Here is a 22,183-nt window from a genome sequence, read left to right on the forward strand (position 1 = left end):
TCTTTGTATGCCTCCTTGCATACTCAACATAGTCCTAGGCTTTACTTCTTATTGTCTCATGCTAGCTGTTGCCAAAGCTGTCCGTCCCTGGGAGAGGGATCCCTCCATACTGTGGTTCTCCCCAAGATTTCTTCTTCTCCCACTGGGTTTCTGGAGTTTGTTCTTGCCGGGTGTGAGGGTGTAAGGCGGTGGTTGCTTCGTTTTGTCTCGTTACTGTGAATTTGACATATTAACATTATGCTTATTCACTGTTTTTATTTTTACCAACCAATGTAACATCTTGAAGCCTCTGAGGCAGCTGCTGTTGTGATACTGGGCTATACAAAAATACATTGATTGATTGATTGATTGATTGAAATGCGTTTAATACGATTGTTTTCAATCGTATTGAAAAAAACAACCATGTAAACTGGGCCATAGATGCCGCTGTTGTCTCAGGCTGGTTTGAACCATGCAAATGTGTCTATGTTGTGATTACATGTTATGAAGTCAACAACATCGCAACAACAAACATGTCCACAGACCCGTGTGTGTGTGTGTGTACGCCTTTTTCTATGCTTGTGGGATAGGAAAACCTGCTCGATGTGCCTTGTGGGACCTTTTTCCAGTCCTAATGAGGGAAACAGGGTTTTCTTGACCATGTTGTTGTTACTGAAAACAGTAAAAGGTCCAAAACATTTCTTTAGGGTTAGGCTGTGTTGTGGTCTGGGTCAGGGTCAGGGTAAGGGTCAGGGTTAGGGACTAGGAAATACATTATGTCAATGAGTGTCCTCACAAGGATAGAAATACAAACCTGTGTGTGTGTGTGTGTGTGTGTGTGTGTGTGTGTGTGTGTGTGTTCTCGTATTTCTATCCTTGTTGGGGCCAAATGTCCCCACAAGGATAGCAAAACGTGGAACGACGTGCCTTGTGGGACCTTTTTCCGGTCCTAAGTAGGAGAAACAGTGTTTTCTTGACCATGTTGTTGTTACTGAAAAAAGTAAAAGGTAAAAACATTTCTTTAGGGTTAGGCTTTGTTGTGGTGTGGGTTAGGGTTAGGGTAAGGGTCAGGGTTAGGGGCTAGACATGAATGGGAGTCAATGGACGGTCCCCACAAGGATAGAAATACAAGACTGAGCGTGTGTGTGTGTGTGTGTGTGTGTGTGTGTGTGTGTGTGTGTGTGTGTGTGTGTGTGTACAGGAAGTGGGGGGACCATGCCTGGGAAACAGTTGTTTTTCTGGGATGCTGCAGAATATTACAACATTAGTCGAATATAACAAGTAATGTTCATCTGGCAGCTCGCTGTCACTGTATCTTCACTCACGACCGCAGACAGTGAAGGAACAGTCCATAAAAATGACATGGGGCGACCAGCACCACTCAGTTAAGCCACTGAGAGATGAAGTGCAGGACGTGACAGGACCATGCACGACCACTAGTGTCTTTTACTCTGTGCTGTCAAACCAGACACTGTAGAGCAGATGTCCAGTTACTTTAGAGATGTAGAGTCACTATAGAGGAGATGTAGAGTTACTAAAAATCCCCACTCTGAAAGGTTTTTTGTATTGTTTGTCACATTTGTGATATTGAACGTAAAGTGACTGAGTAGACATGGGAAGATCACTTCATCAAAGCCATCTTTCAGAATTCCTTGCAGAGAATGCAGATATAATTTGCAGAAGCAGACACTGTAATATTTTCAAAATTCAGACCTGCTTTCTGCTTAGCAGCTGAGATTTTTGTGCTGTGTGTGTCATGAGTGTGTAGTGTTTCTATTGTGCCAGCCACAGCTTCCTCCTGTGGAGACTTCATGAGAAGTGTAGGTGTGGTCTGTGCAAAACAACACTCAGGGCTATGAAAGTCTCAGTCAGAGACAAACACAGTGGATCCACTGGCTTCATGCAAACGCTCTGGCATGACTGTACTGCAGCTGCACACACACACACACACACACACACACACACACACACACGCACGCACACACACAGTTTCACAGGTTGCTCAGATCTGACAGGAGGCTGCTGTAAAATTCAACATACTGGTGAGATTTAACTGCTGAGACCGGAGGTGCTCGTACAGAGGTTGACTCTTGCAGAGACAGGCCAGTTTCACTCGACGGACGATGTGTTGTTGTTGATATAAATGAATACGGACCAGTGCAAAAGACCACTGCAGCAAGCCCAGGACAGGCTTGTGAAAGCCGCTGATGCTAACTTCCCTAGCAGGACGTGACGCCGCCTCAGCTCGCCTGTCTGACCATGAGGCCACATGCCTGTAATCCAGTCAAACGGCACGTGGCTGCGTTCTATCAATCAATCACAACACATCATCCTGATCTGGCTCTTCAGGTAGTTTGCAGCGAAGCTGTGAGTGTTGGACATATTTGGAGGAGGGACAGGACGTGGTTGGCCTTCTGACCTCTGCTGTCGTCCCCGATCTCAGGGCACTTTGAATATTGAAATGTGTGGACAGGACACGTTTAATGGAGGATACTGCTTGTTGTGTGAAGGCTTTGGCTGCCTCTGCCTCCTGAGGCAGACAGTGTGGAGCAACACGAGGATCCTCTTTAGGCGTGGTCTTGAAGGGCCGGAGGTATTTGGGAGGAGTTCAGAGGTGGAGGCGTGTTGGGAGCTACCTGGCAGTCTGCGCTGCGAGTCCTCACATGCCTGGCTGGGAATGTTGGTCTCACCTCTGGAGACTCCCTGTCGGCTGAAAGCTCTGTTGGCGACAGACCCTTCGCAACAAGCAGGTATCAAACCCGTGACCCGTCCGGGGAGCAGGCCGGGGTGGTGGGTCCCACTGCACCCTGGGTGTCTGGGCTTTGGGATCACACCTGAGACTGTCACGTTGCAAAGCGGGCCCCGTCCTCGACGGCGCGTCTCTGAGGCGTCTGTGTGGGAGGAGCCTGTTCACCTGAGGACGGCCGAGCCACTTCCTCCTCCTCCCCATCAGCCACAGGTGAGAGGACAGTGCCTGGCTCACCGTCCAGGATCCAGCACCTCGCTCTGACCCGCGGAGACAAGGTAGGAGTCCACGTCTGTCCATCTGTCCATCTGTTCAGCACGTTTCCTCCGCCTTGTCCTGCTCACGCTGGGCGGCTTTTCCTCCGTGGCGTCTCGGGTTTCACGGCTTCGACGCCTCTGCTGCAGCTGAAGCTCAGAGCCGCGAGGCTGAGTTACACGGCTGGAAGCGTCCCGAGGCCGGGGGCTGGGGGGAGGGAGAGAGGAAGGAGGGGAGGGGGGGGGGCTGAATGAGTCAGTTTGGTGATGTTCATTTTTCATTTAATAAGAATAATTTTTTTCTGTGACATGAGAGAATAAAAGTGTCTGAACACTTTTCCCTGTTGGCTGAAGGAGGCGGAGGAGTTTACTGCTTTTATTTTTATCTCTGTGTCTGTTGGGAGGATTACCCCCTCCTGAGGTGAACCATGCTGTTCTCAAATCTACAAGACAACAGAAGTTAGATGCTGACAGATACAGTCGTACAGACGTGATGTAAAACATAAAACACAACACTGATGCAAACGATATACAACAATAAACAGCAAACTATACCCCCCCACAGACCAGAGTTGGGTATGTAAAGACAAGTAACGAACGTTACAAGTAGTTAAATTACTTTTGATGGGAACGAGTAGTGTAACGGCACTACTCCTCCTCGATTGGTAGTTAAACTAGCGTTACAAATGAAACGCTACGATCGTTACTTTTACAATGACTGCAAATAGAGCAACCAAAGTATTATTATTTAAGCGGAGTTTTTTTTATTACCACCAGTAGATGAACGCTGGCCTTACGAGCAGCTGCTGGCTCTCTCCTCCGGGTCAGGGCTGATGGAACCGTCACAGGAAAATCTGTGCCCCACTGACACACTGCACTCCCTCCTACTGTAAATGCCCCTTTTAAATGAACACTCCGAAGACTAGGGACCCACGCCCTTTCCCTACCATTGACAAAGTTAGACAAGCTCATAAATCCCTGTGTCTCTGGTTCCCAGCTGTTAGCATCGTAGTAGCTTAGCTCAAAGCTTAGCTGGAAGTCAGTCAGAGCCGGACTATGAAAGTGGACAAAATCCTCCTTCCAGTGGTCCAGGGGACGGCGTATCAGCACGTGAAGCAAATCCCAATGGTGATAAAACATTTTAAAAGACGTGTTTTCTTTTAAATCAGTTAAAATAACGTTTTGATCCACAGATCTGCGCATGGCGGCGCTCCGCGGAGGATATACCGGAGCACAGCTCCGCGGAGCACTACGCAGTAACGAGTAGTGTAACTTCGTTACTATTTCCATGGAGTAATCAAGTAGTGTAAGACACTACTTTTTTCAAAAGTAACGAGTAATGGGTAACTCTTTACTTTTTTGAGTAACGGACCCCAACTCTGCCACAGACACACACCCATTTACTCACCGTCACACCACACACACTCCATCACACACACCATCAGTCACGCTCACAGACACCAAGAACACACAGCTCTCTGCAGTCTGTGCTCCAATTCGGTTGCACTACACATGCTGTTCAATAAGTGAAGAAAAAGTCAATCAATCAATCAATCAAATTTTATTTATAAAGCACCTTCCAACCACCAAAAGGAGCACAAGGCGCTTAACAGAGTAAAATAAAATAAATAAATAAAAACACTTTAAGAAACACAGTTCTAAAAGGGGCTAAACTTCAAATGCTAAATGGAAAAAGTGCGTTTTCAGATGACATTTCAAAACATTAAAGGTGCATTAAGGAGTTTTACAACCTTAAAAATACTTATTTTCCACCATAAATATTGTGGCGTTTGAGCGGTGACTTGTGGGCAAGAAGACGAGGCGAGGTCTGCTCTATTGCTCAACCAAAGCTTTATTGTGGAAACAACCAAGCAAGGGAACATGACACAACAACACCGAGACAAAACAATAGCGCCTGTAGGCCCCAGGTCACCCCCCAAGCAACCCCCTAGACCCACGGTCCGACACGTGTAAAATAAAAGGACACAAACAGCACACAACAATAATGCAAAACACAACCATAATGAAAGGAAACACAAATTAACCACAGAACCCCCACATATGGCCCTGAAAGTCCCGAACGGGGAGCTCCCATCATGCCCCGGGGCCTCCCCAGAACAGTCAGTTCTGGGGCAGTGGCTCTCTAGCGCCTCCAGTGACCCCCGCGGTCGCTACACAATGTTACACATTTTTAATGCTGTGTACAATGTGCCCTGACATATTCATTACCAGAACCTCTAACAGGCTAAACTGTCACTTGAAAGTCACAGTGCCGGTCCGGCTCCAGAGTTTTTTTGGGGAGAATTTGAAAGGAATGACGTAATGCGCGCTCCGGCTCCTTGAGTTTCGTTTTGTCCGCCATTACTCCGCCAGATGCTTAGTGAGCAACAACTGAGCAGGATCTTCCAGAAAGTCAGAACAGACTGGCTTCTAGCACTGCAGCTCCACACAGACTCCACCAGGGAGAAGACACTTACATCTTACTTGAGCGCTTCTAAACGAGCAAAGACGGAGTTCCCCTCTTCCGTTCACGCGAGCCACAGGGACGAGTTTTTCACTAAGCTGCGTTACGCCCAAGGCCTGCAGGGGGCGCTGTTTCGCATAAAACGTGCAAACTCCTTAATGCACCTTTAAGGTCAGTGACAGACTAAATGCAGAGGAAGAGAGTTCCAGAGCTTCGGGTCAAGAACAGCAACAGAGCGGTCGCCAGAGTAAGAAAAACAGCAAATATACATAAAAAGTAAACAATTAGTTTGAAGATATTGAGCAGTGGCATTTTTAGACATGAAGGGAGTCTCTAAAGCGGATAGAGGATGGAAGATGGTTAATTTTTAAACTAAATTTTACGTCTTTCTTTTTATAATTCACTGTACAACAAAAATATATATATTATTGGCCTTAAACTATAAGAGGAGTGGAATGGAATTAAATCGAGGGACAGGAGCAGGAGGAGGAGGAAAGAGGAGGAGGAAGGAGGAGGAGGAAGGAGGAGGGAGCAGGAGGAGGATGGAGGGCGGGTGATAAGTTACTGCAACATGCCGTCTGGTGGCTGTGGGGAACGTGAGGACGACAGGTCAAATGATGCGTTGTGTTGATTCACCTTGCAGTGTGTGTGTGTGTGTGTGTGTGTGTGTGTGTGTGTGTGTGTGTGTGTCTGTGTGTGTGTGTGTGTGTGTGTGTGTGTGTGTGTGTGTGTGTGTGTGTGTGTGTGTGTGTGTGTGTGTGTGTGAGAGAGAGACCCCGGTAGAGGTGGGCGGCACCAGCCGGTGAAGTGATGCTTCAGCTAGACAACAGTGGTGCATTCAAATCCTGTGGGAAAATATAAAGTTTGGAAGAGCCATCATTGCCTTCCAAAAACATATCGGAACAATGGACAGCAGACAGAAAGAACTAATAGAGGCAGAACTGTAATGCACCGCATAACATCAGTCTGTTGGGTCGGTGTATGTGTGTCCATTCATGGATTCATGGATCCATCAAAACCGGTTGGATTTGAAATCTGTTGCGTCTGGCAACAAGTGCGGCTACAATTCTACAAAAAAGCCATTATTGAATCAAATTACATTTTGAATCGCTCACAGCCACTTATAACAACACCAAGCTTCCGAGAAAACCAGAATGAAACTTCCACAAATCCAAATGAAGCGGGAACATAAACACGAAACCGGCTGTCCCCTTTTTTCCCGTGAGACGTGAACGCGGCACGGTTGTTGGAGCGTTTAGCGGGGTTTGCGGGAGCTGCGTCGTCTCGTTTCCACGCGCCGCGGTCCGCCGCGATCCCCTCTCCGACCGGGGATGTAGTCTCGAGCAGACGCTCGGGACAGGCGCTGCTTCCGGGCTCATCCGCCGCCGGCGGACCAGCATGCCGTCCAGCACCGGAGCCTAGCAGCCGCGCGTGCGTCCGGTCCAGCAACAGAGCGGCGCGAGGATGCTGCAGCGCGCGCTCAGCCTCCAGCCGATGGACAGACACGAGGAGCCGGCGGAGGAGGAGGAGGAGGAGGAGGAGGAGGAGGAGGTGATGGAGGTGGAGCGGGTCACGGACCGTGACAGCCCGGAGCAGCGGGGGGAGCGGGTCACGGACCGTGACAGCCCGGAGGAGCGGGGGGAGCGGGTCACGGACCGTGACAGCCCGGAGCAGCGGGGGGAGCGGGTCACGGACCGTGACAGCCCGGAGCAGCGCGGTAAGACGGGCTCCGCACGCGTCTCTCACGCACCCAGTCAGGCTGGCGACTCCCGCACGGAGAGAGAGGCACCGCAGCCCTTAACATTGTCCTTTCTCCGTGTCGTTAGGCTGTCACACCAACGGGCTCAAGGTTCGAATCCCATCACTCTGGTTCTGTCTCTCGGAGACTCGGTTCTTCCGACTCGGCTCACTGAGAAGAGTCGACTCAGTTTGACTCAGAAGTTGCCAACACGTTTTTCCTTTCTTTGCTTGTTTGTTTTTTTGCTGACATAAATGTCCTAAGGCCAGAGGACACGACAGGACACTACACACTGCAGGTCCGACTGTTGGGAAAGAGACGGCCCGGTGTTCGGTGGTGTTCGGTGTTCTCAGTGGTCAGGAGGTTATTCCTCAGTACCTGTGTCGCTCCTGGATGTTCTGCATTCAGACACAAACCCCGATCTCTAGATGCAGATGAATGAATTAAAACTGTTCGTTTCAGGCTTGGACAGTTTTAATTCATTCGTCTGCATCTCCTTCACTCCTGCCATGACTGTCAGACATCCCCATGCTTTCATTCTTCTCCTTTATTAACAGTTACGGGAGAACGGGGGAATAAGACCTCCCAGAGGAGTCCCAGGAGCACAAGAAGGGGCAGAGCAGATGGATAGGAAAACTTTCCATTTTTGCGCTTTTTGATCCTTGGATGTCGGCTCTTCCTGTCATTGTGAAGCAGAATTCTCCAAGTGTTGGATTGTTCACCCACTAACAGGGAACGTGAGACAGGCGAGTTTTACCCTGCTGATGATGTGTTGTTGCAGTAGTAACTGCTTTTCCAGAGCGGTGCGGTGCGAAGGTCGCATGTTCCATTTCAGGGTGGCGGGGGCCTGGGGCCCATCCCAGCTCTCAGGGCAAGGGCGGGGTCCACTTGGACAGTTCTCCACTCTGTCTCAGGGCCAACACACAGAGACAGACAACCACTCACACTCAGACCTAGGGGCAATTTAGAGCCACCGATTAAAAACCTTCGGCTTTAAATAACCTGACTCACATGTTTTTGGACTGCGGGAACAATGAGCGCCAACTCTTTTGTTTTAAATATATCCTGCATCTCGTCCTCAAAGCATGTCCCTATAAAGAGACAGCTGTCTCCAGGGGACACACTTGGATTTTAGGGGCTCCCCTCATTAGACCTATGCACAAAATGCACCTGTATTGTTTTGTGACTGTTAAATGAAAAATGTCTGTTTTTACAGTCATATATTTTGTCATTTTAGTTTTCTTATAAGTCAAGTGGGAATCTCGTCTCGTCTCATCTCATCTCGTGATCGTGTCATGTCTTGTCTCGAGTTGAGTGTCTCGTCACACCCCTAGTGTATAACTTTGAAAACCAAGAAATAGGCCTATAACATTTCTGTAGAGGACATCCAAATACGACTAAAATGGTAGCTGCCTTTTTAGGTGACACTGACACAGACTGTAAGTGGCATCTTTGCATATGGTAAACCAAATGTGGAAATGGAACTTCAGTTCTTCTGAGCAGCAGCTGGGAGAACAGGTCACACAATGTAATCTCATATCTACTTCCTCTGTCTGTGAGCCACTAACCAGGCAGCTTCTGGGGAATAAAAAGTCCCTTTGAAAAACAGCAGAAGTGGACATTTTCATGAATTGTTTGAGAAACTCTCATTGACACAAACGAGAGGACATCCAAGTGGAGAAGATGCCTGTCAGCATTTCTCTCCAGGCTGAAGCCACACACCAATAAGAATGATGACGAGTTTCAACTGGGAACTGAAGACACAGTTCCTCTGAGCTGATACCAAACTTAAGATGTTGATTTTAATGATGTTTCTTCTCATATTGACATAATTTAGATGTGTGTGTGGAGAACGGCAATACGAGATATGAAGCTCGTGCAGCTCAAGTAGCTTTAGTAACTTGGTGCAACTCTTGTAGCTCGGTGTGGCTCTAGTAGCTCGGTGAAGCTCTAGTAGCTCGGTGAAGCTCTAGTAGCTCGGTGAAGCTCTAGTGGCTCGGTGAAGCTCTAGTAGCTCGGTGTAGCTCTAGTAGCTCGGTGAAGCTCTAGTAGCTCGGTGTAGCTCTAGTAGCTCGGTGCACCTGTAGTATCTTAGTGTAGGTTGTGTCGCACTAGTAGCTCGGTGAAGCTCTAGTAGCTCGGTGTGGCTCTAGTAGGTCGGTGAAGCTCCAGTAGCTCGGTGAAGCTCTAGTAGCTCGGTGAAGCTCTAGTAGCTCGGTGTGGCTCTAGTAGCTCGGTGAAGCTCTAATAGCTCGGTGAAGCTCTAATAGCTCGGTGTAGCTCGGTGTAGCTCTAGTAGCTCGGTGTGGCTCTAGTAGCTCGGTGTAGCTCTAGTAGCTCGGTGTGGCTCTAGTAGCTCGGTGTAGCTCTAGTAGCTCGGTGAAGCTCTAGTAGCTCGGTGCACCTGTAGTATCTTAGTGTAGGTTGTGTCTCACTAGTAGCTCGGTGAAGCTCTAGTAGCTCGGTGTGGCTCTAGTAGGTCGGTGAAGCTCTAGTAGCTCGGTGAAGCTCTAGTAGCTCGGTGTGGCTCTAGTAGCTCGGTGAAGCTCTAATAGCTCGGTGAAGCTCTAATAGCTCGGTGTAGCTCGGTGTAGCTCTAGTAGCTCGGTGTGGCTCTAGTAGCTCGGTGTAGCTCTAGTAGCTCGGTGTGGCTCTAGTAGCTCGGTGTAGCTCTAGTAGCTCGGTGAAGCTCTAGTAGCTCGGTGCACCTGTAGTATCTTAGTGTAGGTTGTGTCTCACTAGTAGCTCGGTGAAGCTCTAGTAGCTCGGTGTGGCTCTAGTAGGTCGGTGAAGCTCTAGTAGCTCGGTGAAGCTCTAGTGGCTCGGTGAAGCTCTAGTGGCTCGGTGAAGCTCTAGTAGCTCGGTGTAGCTCTAGTAGCTCGGTGCACCTGTAGTATCTTAGTGTAGGTTGTGTCGCACTAGTAGCTCGGTGAAGCTCTAGTAGCTCGGTGTGGCTCTAGTAGCTCGGTGAAGCTCTAGTAGCTCGGTGAAGCTCTAGTAGCTCGGTGCACCTGTAGTATCTTAGTGTAGGTTGTGTCGCACTAGTCGCTCGGTGTAGCTCGAGTAGCTCGGTGAAGCTCTAGTAGCTCGGTGCACCTGTAGTATCTTAGTGTAGGTTGTGTCGCACTAGTCGCTCGGTGTAGCTCGAGTAGCTTGTATACCTCTGGTAGCTTGGGAGCGAGGGCATGAAATTCGTCCAAATTTTAACAGGCCCTCCAAATTTTTTCAGCAGGTTCAGCAGGTTTCAGTAGCTTGGTGTAGCTTAGCATAGCACTAGTAGTTCGGTTTAGCACTAGTAGCTTGGTATACCTCTGGTAGCTTGATGTAGCTCGGTGTAGCTCTCGTAGCTCGGTGTAGCTCTAGTGGTTTCCTATAGCTGTGTGTGTGTGTGTTGTATATTTTGAGCAGAATTCTCTTTCAGACAGGTGCAGCACTCAAATGCAGGTACATCTAGATTTCTGATGAAACATCTTCTAGTGAAGGAGATGTAACCTTCTGGGTGCTGTCCGTCTGTCCGCCTCTCCACCCATCTCTTCGTCCTCCTGTCTGTCCGTCCATCTGTCTGTCTGTCCGTCCATCTGTCTGTCCGTCTGTCTGCAGTCCTGGGCAGGGTGGTGTTGTCACCGCTTCTAACACACTAACAATATGAGTATTTGTTGTTGATATAAACCATGTTTATAGTCAACTGTAAGATGTAAAGGTCATGGAAAGTGAGGGCCTCGGCCTGTAGACAGGAAGACGTCTGTCTTTGGTTGAGGTGCTTGTGGACCATAGGCACTGTGTTTGACATTGTGGATATTGTGAAATGGCGTGTGTCACACATTTTTAAAGCGAGGAGTAGTAGAGCCGTATAGTGAGAGCTGCGACCATGACCGTTAAGTTCCGCCATTTTTTTGTCCAGCAGTCGTCTCCGTGTTGTTTATGTTCGTCAGTTCTTGGCCGTGTTCACACATCAGTGTCATAAAAATGGGGAACTGGGGCAACATGCCTATATTTTGTTCAGGAAGAGTTACTGATAATGCTGGAGAAAACATGGCACCTGTGTCATTATTGTTGTAACTCTCTCCCTGTACAGCTCTGGTAGTGATACTTTAACCTTAGCTGGTGGCTACATGTTGGCACAGAACCCGCACAAAGACTTCAGTTTCTTGGTGCTGTGTCAAATCTGTCTCCATGTTTTGCACACAGTCGTGCTCTGTGCCTCCATCCCACAGTTTTTAAACTCAAGCTGTCCTCTTTTTCTTCTGTTAGCTTCTAATGGTAGCTTAGCTTCTTTCCACACCGACACTCTGCCGTATCGGTGCAGTTGAAAGGAGGAGCAGGAAATGTTCTCCAACACTCTTTTAAAGGACACAAACATCAAAACAACAAGCTCTGCTCTCTCCACTGTAAAACTCCCTCAAACAAACACTGCCCCTTTAGACCCTCTGACCCTCTGACCCTCTGGACAGTTGTCCAGTGAGGGTGCTGTCCGTGGACCAGTTGTCCAGGGTTGCAGTTTTGTTTCGGATCAGCCACGTTCTTTACATGTCCAGCGACACTCAGGACGGTGCAGCTCTCTCTCAGTTCATCTCCTACCAAACCATGAGTGACAGGTGCCTTCCTGAACCAGCAGCAGGTGATTTACCATCCAGCATGCTGTCCGACAGTGGCACAGCCACAGCCTGGTATTGTCTCCTCAAACATCCTGGTCACTCTGTTTCCAGACCGACTGCTTCCGTCTGTGTGTTTGGAAAACGCTTTTCGCCTTGAAACTTGACTGTATTACATTGTAGTCTGATGTTTAGTGTGTGTGTTCAGCTCAGTGGCATGGATCAGGATTTCCAGTGTGGCTGCAGGGAGGGAGAGTTTTCTAACTACAGCTGCCCAGGCGAGGAAGGGCAATAATGGAAACACAAGTCAAAGACACGAGGAGGAGCAGTCGCTCCTCAGGGGGTCGTTCAGTCACGTAGATGATCCCCTCGGGCTTTAACCTGGAATGTGACAGGTGGGAGCGCTCGCAGGAAGGGAAGATGAAGCAACAGCAGACAGAAGCCCACGCCTTCCACACACAGGAAAAGGTGGGGCCCAGATCAGGAGTCAGGGATTCAGGGACAGCCCTGAGGCATGGAGTCTGAAGAGAAACATGAATCTTCATGGCAGAGGGCCACGGGTCTGGCTCCTGTACAACCAGACGAGACTGGACCGACTGGTCGGGGTGTGTATCAGCAGGGGCCTCACCATAAGATCATGATACTTGAGGTGCAATACAGTAATATCACAAAAAAATGCCTTGATCTTATCTGATCTGTTTAAACAAAAAACAGGCATTAAATCTAATTCAGCCTCAGCATCGGGACGTTTGCGGAGTTGCTAAAACAAGCCGCGTGGGTTAAATTGATCCCCTTCAACGTGGTGTGTAGTCGTCTTGGCAGCAGTAAACATGTCAAAGCAGCACAGTGTGTTGGTGTGCAGCAGTGAAATGGGTCCCTGCTGAAACACTTCACTGCCGCGCACGTTCCGGACGTTGTTTGGGCTGTTCACCGGTATTGCGGTATATGAAAAATTCATATCATAACGAAAATAAAAGCCGGTATTGGGAACAAACCGGTATACCGCACAGGCCTAATTTCTCTCGTACGATGTGCAAATGTTTCATAAAGTATTCTTTATGAATATTTATGAGAGTATCTTTTTACAAATTAACCATACAAACCATTATATCGACAAACATCCCTCAGTCACAGGGCGCAGTCACTTTTCGGCAGCTGAGTGATGTGAGGAGAGCATAAAGAATACTTTATGAAACATCCGCGCATCGTATGCGAGCAGTGGAGACATACAGAAACACGTCGATGTGCGTTCCCGTCGGGGGCGGCCATTTTTCGCAGGGTCGGGGGCCGACTTGGCTTGGAACCGGCGACGTCAGTGACGACTTGAATTGGGGCCGTGGCACCTTGTTACCCGCTGCCTGAAGCTTTGTCAAGTTAGTTTACGTTAGGTCATTTTATGTGTCAACTTGAGCAAGACCATGTAAAAGTAACAAGAATTTTTTAGACCATAATTTTAGCTGTTTTCTGCATTTGAAAGAATAAAATGTGAAAATCGCAAATCGAATCGCAATCGCATTATTGGTCAGAAAAATCGCAATTAGGTTTTTTGTCAAAATCGTGCAGCCCTACCCTCTAGTGGTCATATGGCGCAACTGTGGTAGAAGAAGATCACAAATGTCTGACGTCACGTGAAACCGGTTACACATCGGCTGGAAGTCCTGGTTACACGAGTAGAAAAAACTGTTGGCCCCTCTAATTCACACCAATCATTGTGTGCACAATATGTGTGCACATTATGTGCACGGTGCAGTGTCCACAATATGTGCACACCGCACCGTGCACGTAGCCATCACACACATACAGTAAAAGCTTTGCGTTTTACAACATCGTTAAGATGGACGACACACTAAATATTCATCCGAAGTGATGAAGGTGAAAGGTTTACAAGTCTGCCACTTAAACTCTCTGCTGAATGGAACCTGTCTTTGACAGGGACCGATAAATCAGCCTCAAACAAAACACACCGCAGGATTTCATCTGGGCCTCATACACTGAGATCACACACTCTGCTGCCAGTTTCTAAAACCTCCACTAAAAGACACACATTTGGTTCAGTAGCTCTGATGACAGATCAGTAAACGTCACAGAGTGAAGCAGAGGGAGTCACAGTCGGGATCTTCACCACCTAACAGGCAACCATCCCCAGCCCACCATTAGATGTCACAGTTCAGCCATACGACGGTTTGTTGTGATTGAGAGTGAAGGTAAAGTTTGGGTGATGTCCCTTCCTCTTCATTCTGTTTCCAAAGCAAAAAGCCCTCCATGTTTTATTACGGTAAAAAAAAAGGTTATAATCACCAGAAAGAGAGCTCTCATTAACAGGAAGCAGCGAGGTCAAAGGCGAATGCACCAGCTGCTCCTATTGGCTGATTTACAACACATGGGTATTTAGAAAATAAAGTAAATTAATATATGTTTTATTGGTGTGTGTGTGTGTGTGTGTGTGTGTGTTGAAGCCTTACATTGTGGATTTGCTGTGAGTGTCTGTGCTGTGAACTGTGAATCTCTGTCCTTTGTGAAGGCTGAGATGAAAGCCTTCAATACAGATCATTGCACTTTTTTTGGGAATTTTATTCAGTCCTGATTGTCACAGTTGCACCTCTTTGCGGATAAGAAAAGATTATTTAGTCACATATTTGAGGCCGTGCTGAAGTTATGTAGAAGACCATTTTCAGCGTTTTTGTGCTTTTGTCAGCGTGTTCATAATTCAGAATGTTAATTAGTCATTTTCCAGAACATTACAGAATTAATGGGGGGATCAGAGCTATCCATCAAAACATTCACTTATTGTTGCAACTTCAGTCAGTTTTCAGGAAAAGCTCTTGCAAAAGCAGGAATTTAGATCTGCAGCAATCGCAAGCAGGCCTGTAAATGCTGCAGGGACTGCTGAGCAGCATGAGCGCTGGCCTGTGGCGGACCACTGTGGTCCTGTGAGCGTCCTCCCACTACGTTCACACACAGGACGGCTCAAAACAAGGTGTAGACCGCTTGGCTGGTCACACATCTTAGGATACAGACTGCAGCTTCATCGTGTGACAGATATTAAAGAAGTACCTTTACTCACTGCGTAATTCTGAGACTCATCTAAGATGCGCCCGACAGAATGGTCAGATATCCCCGGGACTCGCTGAAGGACTGTGTCTGTGTCCCAGGTTGTCCTCCCACTCCCCCCCGTGAGCAGTCCGGCCTGCAGCAGGAGGAAACAGAGATGAGGAGGACCGACTACTACCTGCCAGTCGCTGGCGAGGACAAGAGCAACAGCAAGACCCCCGGGAACAACGAGTCCATCGTAAGAGCCGGCCACTCTGTGTGTGTGTGTGTGTGTGTGTGTGTGTGTGTGTGTGTGTGTGTGTGTGTGTGTGTGTGTGTGTGTGTACTTGTACAGCTATATGTTGTGAGGACATTGGGTTTTTAACCTTACAAGTGAGGAGAATTTTTGGAAAGTGAGGACCTTTTTGCTGCTCCTCACTATTTGACAGACCTTTTTTGGCCTATTTGAGGGTTCAGACTTGATTTTTGGTTTAGGGTTACAGTCAGGTTTAGGTCAGGTTTAGGGTCTGGGTCAGGGTTAGGGTAAGGGTCAGGGTTAGGGGCTAGACATGAATGGGAGTCAATGGACGGTCCCCACAAGGATAGAAATACAAGACTGGGCGTGTGTGTGTGTGTGTGTGTGTGTGTGTGTGTGTGTGTGTGTGTGTGTGTGTGTGTGTGTGTGTGTGTGTGTGTGTGTGTGTGTGTGTGTGTTCCAGAGTCCCACTCACCATGTGTCTGGTGTGGTTTGTGGTGGTAGGGTGGACTCTTCACTTGGGGAGGGTCCTGTCTGTTTTCTTGGCTGATGAAGAGCCACGCGGGTCAAACAGGACCTGGCCTGCTGTCAGTCAGTGTAATCTGGTCCCGTTCTGCCTGCATGTGTCTGCTGAAGTTTGCAGTTTATTACCTGGAATCAGAGTGGGACCAGCAGAACAGAAAGTGTGTTTCATTCAGTGTGTGTGGAGAGCGGGAGTCGAGCTTCTTTAGCTCATTATTCATTTCCGTGGTGTCAGAGCTGGAAGCACAGATTCAAACTGAAACGTCAGGATCAGATCCGGACTGGTCCATGCAAGTATAACAAATAAAACAGACAACAGAAAGGATGTTATGATTCTGAGACTGACAGAACCTTTGGTATGGTCCCCATTTTTGTTCTGGTCTTCATCGTTTGGTCTGATCCTCCTCCTTTGGTCTGGTCCTCATCCTTTAGCGTGGTCCTCGATCCATTGATCTAATGAGAGAACCTGGATTCAATGGGTTCAGTTCTAATTGGGCATCAAACAAAACAGCTGCTCCACTGATTAATGGAGGAACCCGGACCCAGTGGGTGGAAGGTTTACTGAACCCCGGGTTCTACCATGTGGAACCGGCTCCCAGTTCTGCTCCTTCTCTCGTTTCATTTCATTGTATTGCCACATGTCACTGATGATTGTTCCTCCTGTAGCCTCTGTACCCTGAGTTTATATATGAACTGTATGTAGATACAAGAACCTGTCTGTCCTGTCTCCTTCTCTCTCTGTCCCCTCACCCCAACCGGGACAGCAGGAAGACCACCTCTGAGCCTGGTTCTGCAGGGTTCTCCTCCTCTGAGCCTGGTTCTGCAGGGTTCTCCTCCTCTGAGCCTGGTTCTGCATGGTTCTCCTCCTCTGAGCCTGGTTCTGCAGGGTTCTCCTCTGAGCCTGGTTCTGCAGGGTTCTCCTCCTCTGAGCCTGGTTCTGCAGGGTTCTCCTCTGAGCCTGGTTCTGCAGGGTTCTCCTCCTCTGAGCCTGGTTCTGCAGGGTTCTCCTCTGAGCCTGGTTCTGCAGGGTTCTCCTCCTCTGAGCCTGGTTCTGCATGGTTCTCCTCCTCTGAGCCTGGTTCTGCAGGGTTCTCCTCTGAGCCTGGTTCTGCAGGGTTCTCCTCTGAGCCTGGTTCTGCAGGGTTCTCCTCTGAGCCTGGTTCTGCAGGGTTCTGCTCCTCTGAGCCTGGTTCTGCAGGGTTCTCCTCCTCTGAGCCTGGTTCTGCAGGGTTCTCCTCCTCTGAGCATGGTTCTGCAGGGTTCTGCTCCTCTGAGCCTGGTTCTGCAGGGTTCTCCTCCTCTGAGCCTGGTTCTGCAGGGTTCTCCTCTGAGCATGGTTCTGCAGGGTTCTGCTCCTCTGAGCCTGGTTCTGCAGGGTTCTCCTCTGAGCCTGGTTCTGCAGGGTTCTCCTCCTCTGAGCCTGGTTCTGCAGGGTTCTCCTCTGAGCCTGGTTCTGCAGGGTTCTCCTCCTCTGAGCATGGTTCTGCAGGGTTCTGCTCCTCTGAGCCTGGTTCTGCAGGGTTCTCCTCTGAGCCTGGTTCTGCAGGGTTCTCCTCTGAGCCTGGTTCTGCAGGGTTCTGCTCCTCTGAGCCTGGTTCTGCAGGGTTCTCCTCCTCTGAGCCTGGTTCTGCAGGGTTCTCCTCCTCTGAGCCTGGTTCTGCAGGGTTCTCCTCCTCTGAGCCTGGTTCTGCAGGGTTCTCCTCCTCTGAGCCTGGTTCTGCAGGGTTCTCCTCCTCTGAGCCTGGTTCTGCAGGGTTCTCCTCCTCTGAGCCTGGTTCTGCAGGGTTCTCCTCCTCTGAGCCTGGTTCTGCAGGGTTCTCCTCCTCTGAGCCTGGTTCTGCAGGGTTCTTCCTGTTAAAAGGGAGTTTTTCCGTTCCACAGTGGCTCATGCTGCTCATGTGGATCTGTTGGGTTTCTCTGTAAAAGTGTAGCACTTTGAGATTTGGTTTCAAATGTAAAGTGCGTTATAAATAAAACCTATTATTATTATTATTATTATTATTGTCTCGAAACAACTTTTTTGTAATAGGCACTTCCTAAATAAAGCTGAATTGAATTGAACTGAACTGAATTGTGAGACTGGTTAGTTTTACCCAGCTGATGATGAGTTGTGGTTACGGGCGTGACGAGACACTCATCTCACAAGACAAGACATGATGTTGGGGTCATGATCACGAGACAAGACGAGATTTCCACAAAATAAAATGACAAAATATTACTGGGAAAATAGACTTTTTTATGTCACAGTCACAAAACAATACAGGTGCATTTTGTGCATAGGTCTAATGAGGAGACACCCTAAAATCCACGTGGAGACAGGTGTCTCTTTAGAGGGACAGCCTATAAGGACTAAATGGAAGAAATGTTAAGACAATACAGTTGGAGCGCATTGCTGAAGATGAATGGTCAATGCAAAAAGCTGCTCAGGAATTATAGGAAGAGTTTGATGGCTGTAGTAGCTGACGAAGACTTTTCTTTTAATTATTGAGAAGGGTGTGAAGAATTTTGGACACACACTTTTTTATGTTCTGAGATCCAGACTGTTCCGTGTTCTGGAGTGTTCTATGTTCTGGACTAAAGTTAAATCTCTCTCCAGTGTTTCTGGTCAGCTGCTGCTGTTCTTTCCAGTGAGAATCAGTATGATTGTTGTGCTGATGGTTCCATAATCGGTGTTTGAAGTCTGATCTGTTGAGTCTCAGAGCGACAGCGTGGCTTTGACCTCTAACTACACAAACCGGATCTATAGTGTTCAGGGACTCCCAGAATGAACGTTTCTTCCTACTGTCACATGTTGAAATACATCCATGCTCATACAAACAGGAAGTAGATGTCTGCTCTGCAGCTGGTTGATTAGTTGGGGAGGAAAAAGCTGCTCACACAGACAGTGTGAACTTGAGGCTGTGCTGATAAGTTCCATCCAGAGTCTCCAGGTCAGGTTCTGTTCAGTCACACACACACACACACACACACACACACACACACACACACACACACACACACACACACACACACACACACACAAACTCCAGTGTTCCTCCAGTTTGAGTGCGAGCAGCACGGCCGTTTTTGCAGAAGTTGTTCGGAGCATCCTGACATTTTGAAATGTGAAAGGTGACTTGTGGCAGCGTTTCCCGTCAGTCTAATGCCGCTCTGTACTCAGAACTCCTGACTTACCAGTCTTTCATTTGCAGGTTTCACACTAACCTTTATGGTTTGATGCAGGGTTTGTTTCAGTGGCAGTGAGGCGATAAATGTCACCGCTGCTCCTTTTTGTCCAAAATGGCAGTCAACGTCTTCTTTGTCATTTCTTAAAATGTTTTTGAAGCTCATCATTGAACACTTGTGAGCCGGTTGTGGCCTGCAGGCCTCATGTTTGACACCCTGGATGTAGACAGGAGCATTCTGGGTAAAAAAACACACACACACACGGGTCTGTGGACACCTTTGTTGCTGAGATGTGTTGGCCCAGTGGCCCCTCTCCTGTCGGTAGGGTTGGACAGATGCTATGACTGACCCGTCATGTCCACAGCTCAGCTTTCTCCCTCATCCCGGAGTGCTCTACGCTGACGGCTTCCTCCCCAGCATCAGTTCAAGGAGATCCTGGACTCAGTCTACACTGGATCTACTGTTAACTCTAGAACCCAGTCTGGGGTCCTTGATCCGCATCGTTAACACACAGACTGCAGTCCAGAACAGTTCTGCACATCATGAAGTGTTCCGTCCTCCCTTCTGAATAGAACTGCGACACAGACACAGGAACGTGAGCTGGGACTAGACCGTCGTGACACAGGTTACGTTTATCCTCCTGATGATGGGTTGATGCAGTGTGCGTCTAACCATTTATTAATCTGAGCTCTGAGCTTTGAGGAGAATCAGCTGTCCACTACTGTGAACATCAACTACAGTACCCAAAATGCTTTGTGCCTGGGGGTGCTCACTCCCTGACCACGGATCTCGGGCTGGGTTTGTTGTGGACCCTGAGACCTTTGACCTCTGCTGTCCGGCTGCTGCGTGGGGTGGGGCGTGGTCCCTGGATCTCTGGACCCGCCGACCATGGGCAGGGGCAGACAGTGTGTGTGTGTGTGTGTGTGTGTGTGTGTTCAGTCACATCACAGAGCTGCTGAACCCTGAGGCTTTGCCAGCCTGACATCACACATCTGTACCCAGGAGTAGAGCCTCTCCAAGGAACAAGAGGTTAAAAAAAAACAAAGATCGTCGTGTTTTTTAAGAAAAAGGTCAAACTCCAGTGTGAAGACTCTGTCTGTCCCTGCAGCCGAGACACCCGGACTGCTTCTCAACACCGTGTTTTATTCTCTTTTCTTTTTCTCCAGGACAAAGCAAATCTCAGTGTTGTGTTTTGACTTTTTTCTCCTGGAGGAGTTTTTTTACCTTCTTTATGCTGTTCCCGTTGTATCTCATGCAGTCATGTTGTCCCTGCATTTCTCCATGCTCAGTTAGCAAATCAGAAAAGATGTCTGCCTGTCTGTCCACCTGTCTGTCCGTCTGTCCGCCTGTCGATTTGTCCGTCCATCTGTCCGTCCGTCTGACCCTCCCTGTTGGTTGCAGCCTCTGAAGAACCTGTATGCGGCGGACGGTTCCCTGCTGCGTCCGGAGCTCGGCCCGTTCTTCAGCGACGGACAGCGCCGTGTGGACTACGTCCTGACGTACCACATCCGGAGGCCGGGCGCCGCCCACCGCCGCCCCCCCAAGAGCGGCGAGGGGAACTTCATCCGGCGGCTGCGGCGCAGCATGAGCCTGAGGGGCAGTCGGGCGCCGCTGCAGCCCAGAGACGACCCCGAGATCGCCGCCCAGGGCCAGAAGGTGGACAGCCACGAGGACGGCAACGTCCTGCAGCGGGAGGAGTTCGAGGAGAACCTGCTGGAGCATGGCCTGGAGCTGGAGAAGGAAGAAGGGGTGAGGAGGCGTCAGGACTCACTGCGCTGCTGGAGGATAGCTTCCCCTGTGCTCACCTCTTCCTGCTGGCTTCTCCCCTCAGTCTGTTTGAGGTCAACATGCTGACGTTCAGCTGTCTGACACACTCTGCAGTCACTGGTTGTGAAAGAGGATTTCTTGAGGCCTGGTGTGGATTGTAAAGGGACCACAGTCACTAATCGCTGTTGTAGGTAATGACAGTGATTAGAGCTGCAACGTCTGGGTGAGGCTCAACTCGGCATTCTGGAAACATCCACAGCTTTAGAACTAGAACGTGACGATCCGCATGAGCTTAGCACTGGTGGTTTGTGGACAGTGTGGTCCTGCCCTGTCTGTCCAGCCAGAGCATGGACTGTCCATGAGTCTGTAGATAATGGTTTCTGCTTCAGAACAGCTGCAGCTCCTGTCTGGAGATCTTTTTTCTTCTGCATTATTCTAACAAGACCGTTTACGCTCATGCAGTCATGTCTGTAGAAGCAGAGGCTTTAAAAGGGAAATATTATGCTATTTTTCAGTCACGTTGTATAGCTCTCAGAAGGCCAACAACATAGTATTTAAAGGTGCATTAAGGAGTTTAAAACATTAAAAGTACTTATTTTCCACCATAAATATGTTACAAATATTCAGTGATGTGTACAATGTCCCTGACATATTCATTGTAAGCACCGCTCACAGCGCTAAATTGTCACTTGAAAGTCACAGTGCCGGTCCGGCAATTTGTATTTCTTGGGGAGAATTTGAGACGATGTGACGTAACGCGCCTCCCGCTGGCCTGACTCGCTTAGGTTTCGTTTTGTCTGCCGCTCCTTCGCCAGATGCTTCGCGAGCAACAGCTGAGCAGGATGAGGATGGAGCTTCCAGAAAGTAAGAGCAGACCGGCTTCCAGCACTGCAGCTCCACACAGACCCACCAGGCAGGAGAACCTTACAGGTTACTGCAGCGCTGCTAACAGAGCCAGGAAGGAGGTTGACCAAAAGTTACAAATATAGTTTACTTACTTCAGTTGAAGCCATTCTTGCAAATCGATCATCTCTTCTGCGTGCCAAGGCTGCTAATGCAGTTTTATTATCCTCTTCCGTGCAGTTTTCAAATTTGAGCGTCATAATGAGGCTACGGCAACACATACTACAAGAAACTCTTCACAAAGTGAAGAAAGCAGAATATGTCCCCTTTAAGTTTGGTGTTTATGGCCGCCTGGTTTTAGTTTCTAGTCAGACGAGCCATTTGAAATGTGGACTGCTTCTATTTTCGATGTTATAAACTGCCGAAAGGAATTATCCGAGTTTAGAGAGGGGTTGAATTTCCAGTAGTAACGCGGAGAGTTTAAGTTAAAATTAATGCTCATTGTAAGGGGGGCATGATCAGATATCAAAATACTATGGTATGCTGAGCTAGTTACGTTAGAGATCAATCTGGAATCGATCAGAAAATAATCAATCCTGGTAAAGGTAGCATGCACAGGGGAGAAAAAGGAGCACTGTTTATCGATAGGGTGCTGAAGTCTCCAGATGTCAGCCAGGTTGAGTGAATTGACAAGGTTGTTCAGGACTGGAACAGATTTAGAGAGTGGGGCGGTCTTAAGGGAGGACCTATCTAGCCGAGGATCAAGCCAGCAGTTGAAGTCCCCGCCGATGACAATACTGTAATTGTTGCAGTCCGCGAGCAGATCA

At 48.7% G+C, this 22,183-nt stretch overlaps 1 protein-coding gene across 4 annotated transcripts in view; it reads left to right on the forward strand.

The window, feature by feature from the left end:
* Positions 1-2,634: 2,634 nt before the first annotated feature.
* Positions 2,635-22,183, forward strand: part of ano1a (anoctamin 1, calcium activated chloride channel a) — a 48,178-nt gene continuing 28,629 nt past the window's right edge. For 2 of the 4 annotated variants that reach the window (XM_030088287.1, XM_030088306.1), the window contains exons 1-3: positions 2,635-3,003; positions 14,926-15,062; positions 20,148-20,495. In XM_030088287.1, coding sequence (XP_029944147.1) covers positions 14,982-15,062; positions 20,148-20,495 — 429 coding nt within the window. In that variant the 5' untranslated portion in view covers positions 2,635-3,003; positions 14,926-14,981. Of the gene's footprint in view, positions 3,004-7,078; positions 7,161-14,925; positions 15,063-20,147; positions 20,496-22,183 lie in introns of those variants that run through there. The other 2 variants (XM_030088297.1, XM_030088315.1) reach the window with 1 other exon arrangement.

The sequence above is a fragment of the Salarias fasciatus genome, chromosome 1 (assembly GCF_902148845.1).
Source record: "Salarias fasciatus chromosome 1, fSalaFa1.1, whole genome shotgun sequence".
Lineage (NCBI taxonomy): Eukaryota > Metazoa > Chordata > Actinopteri > Blenniiformes > Blenniidae > Salarias > Salarias fasciatus.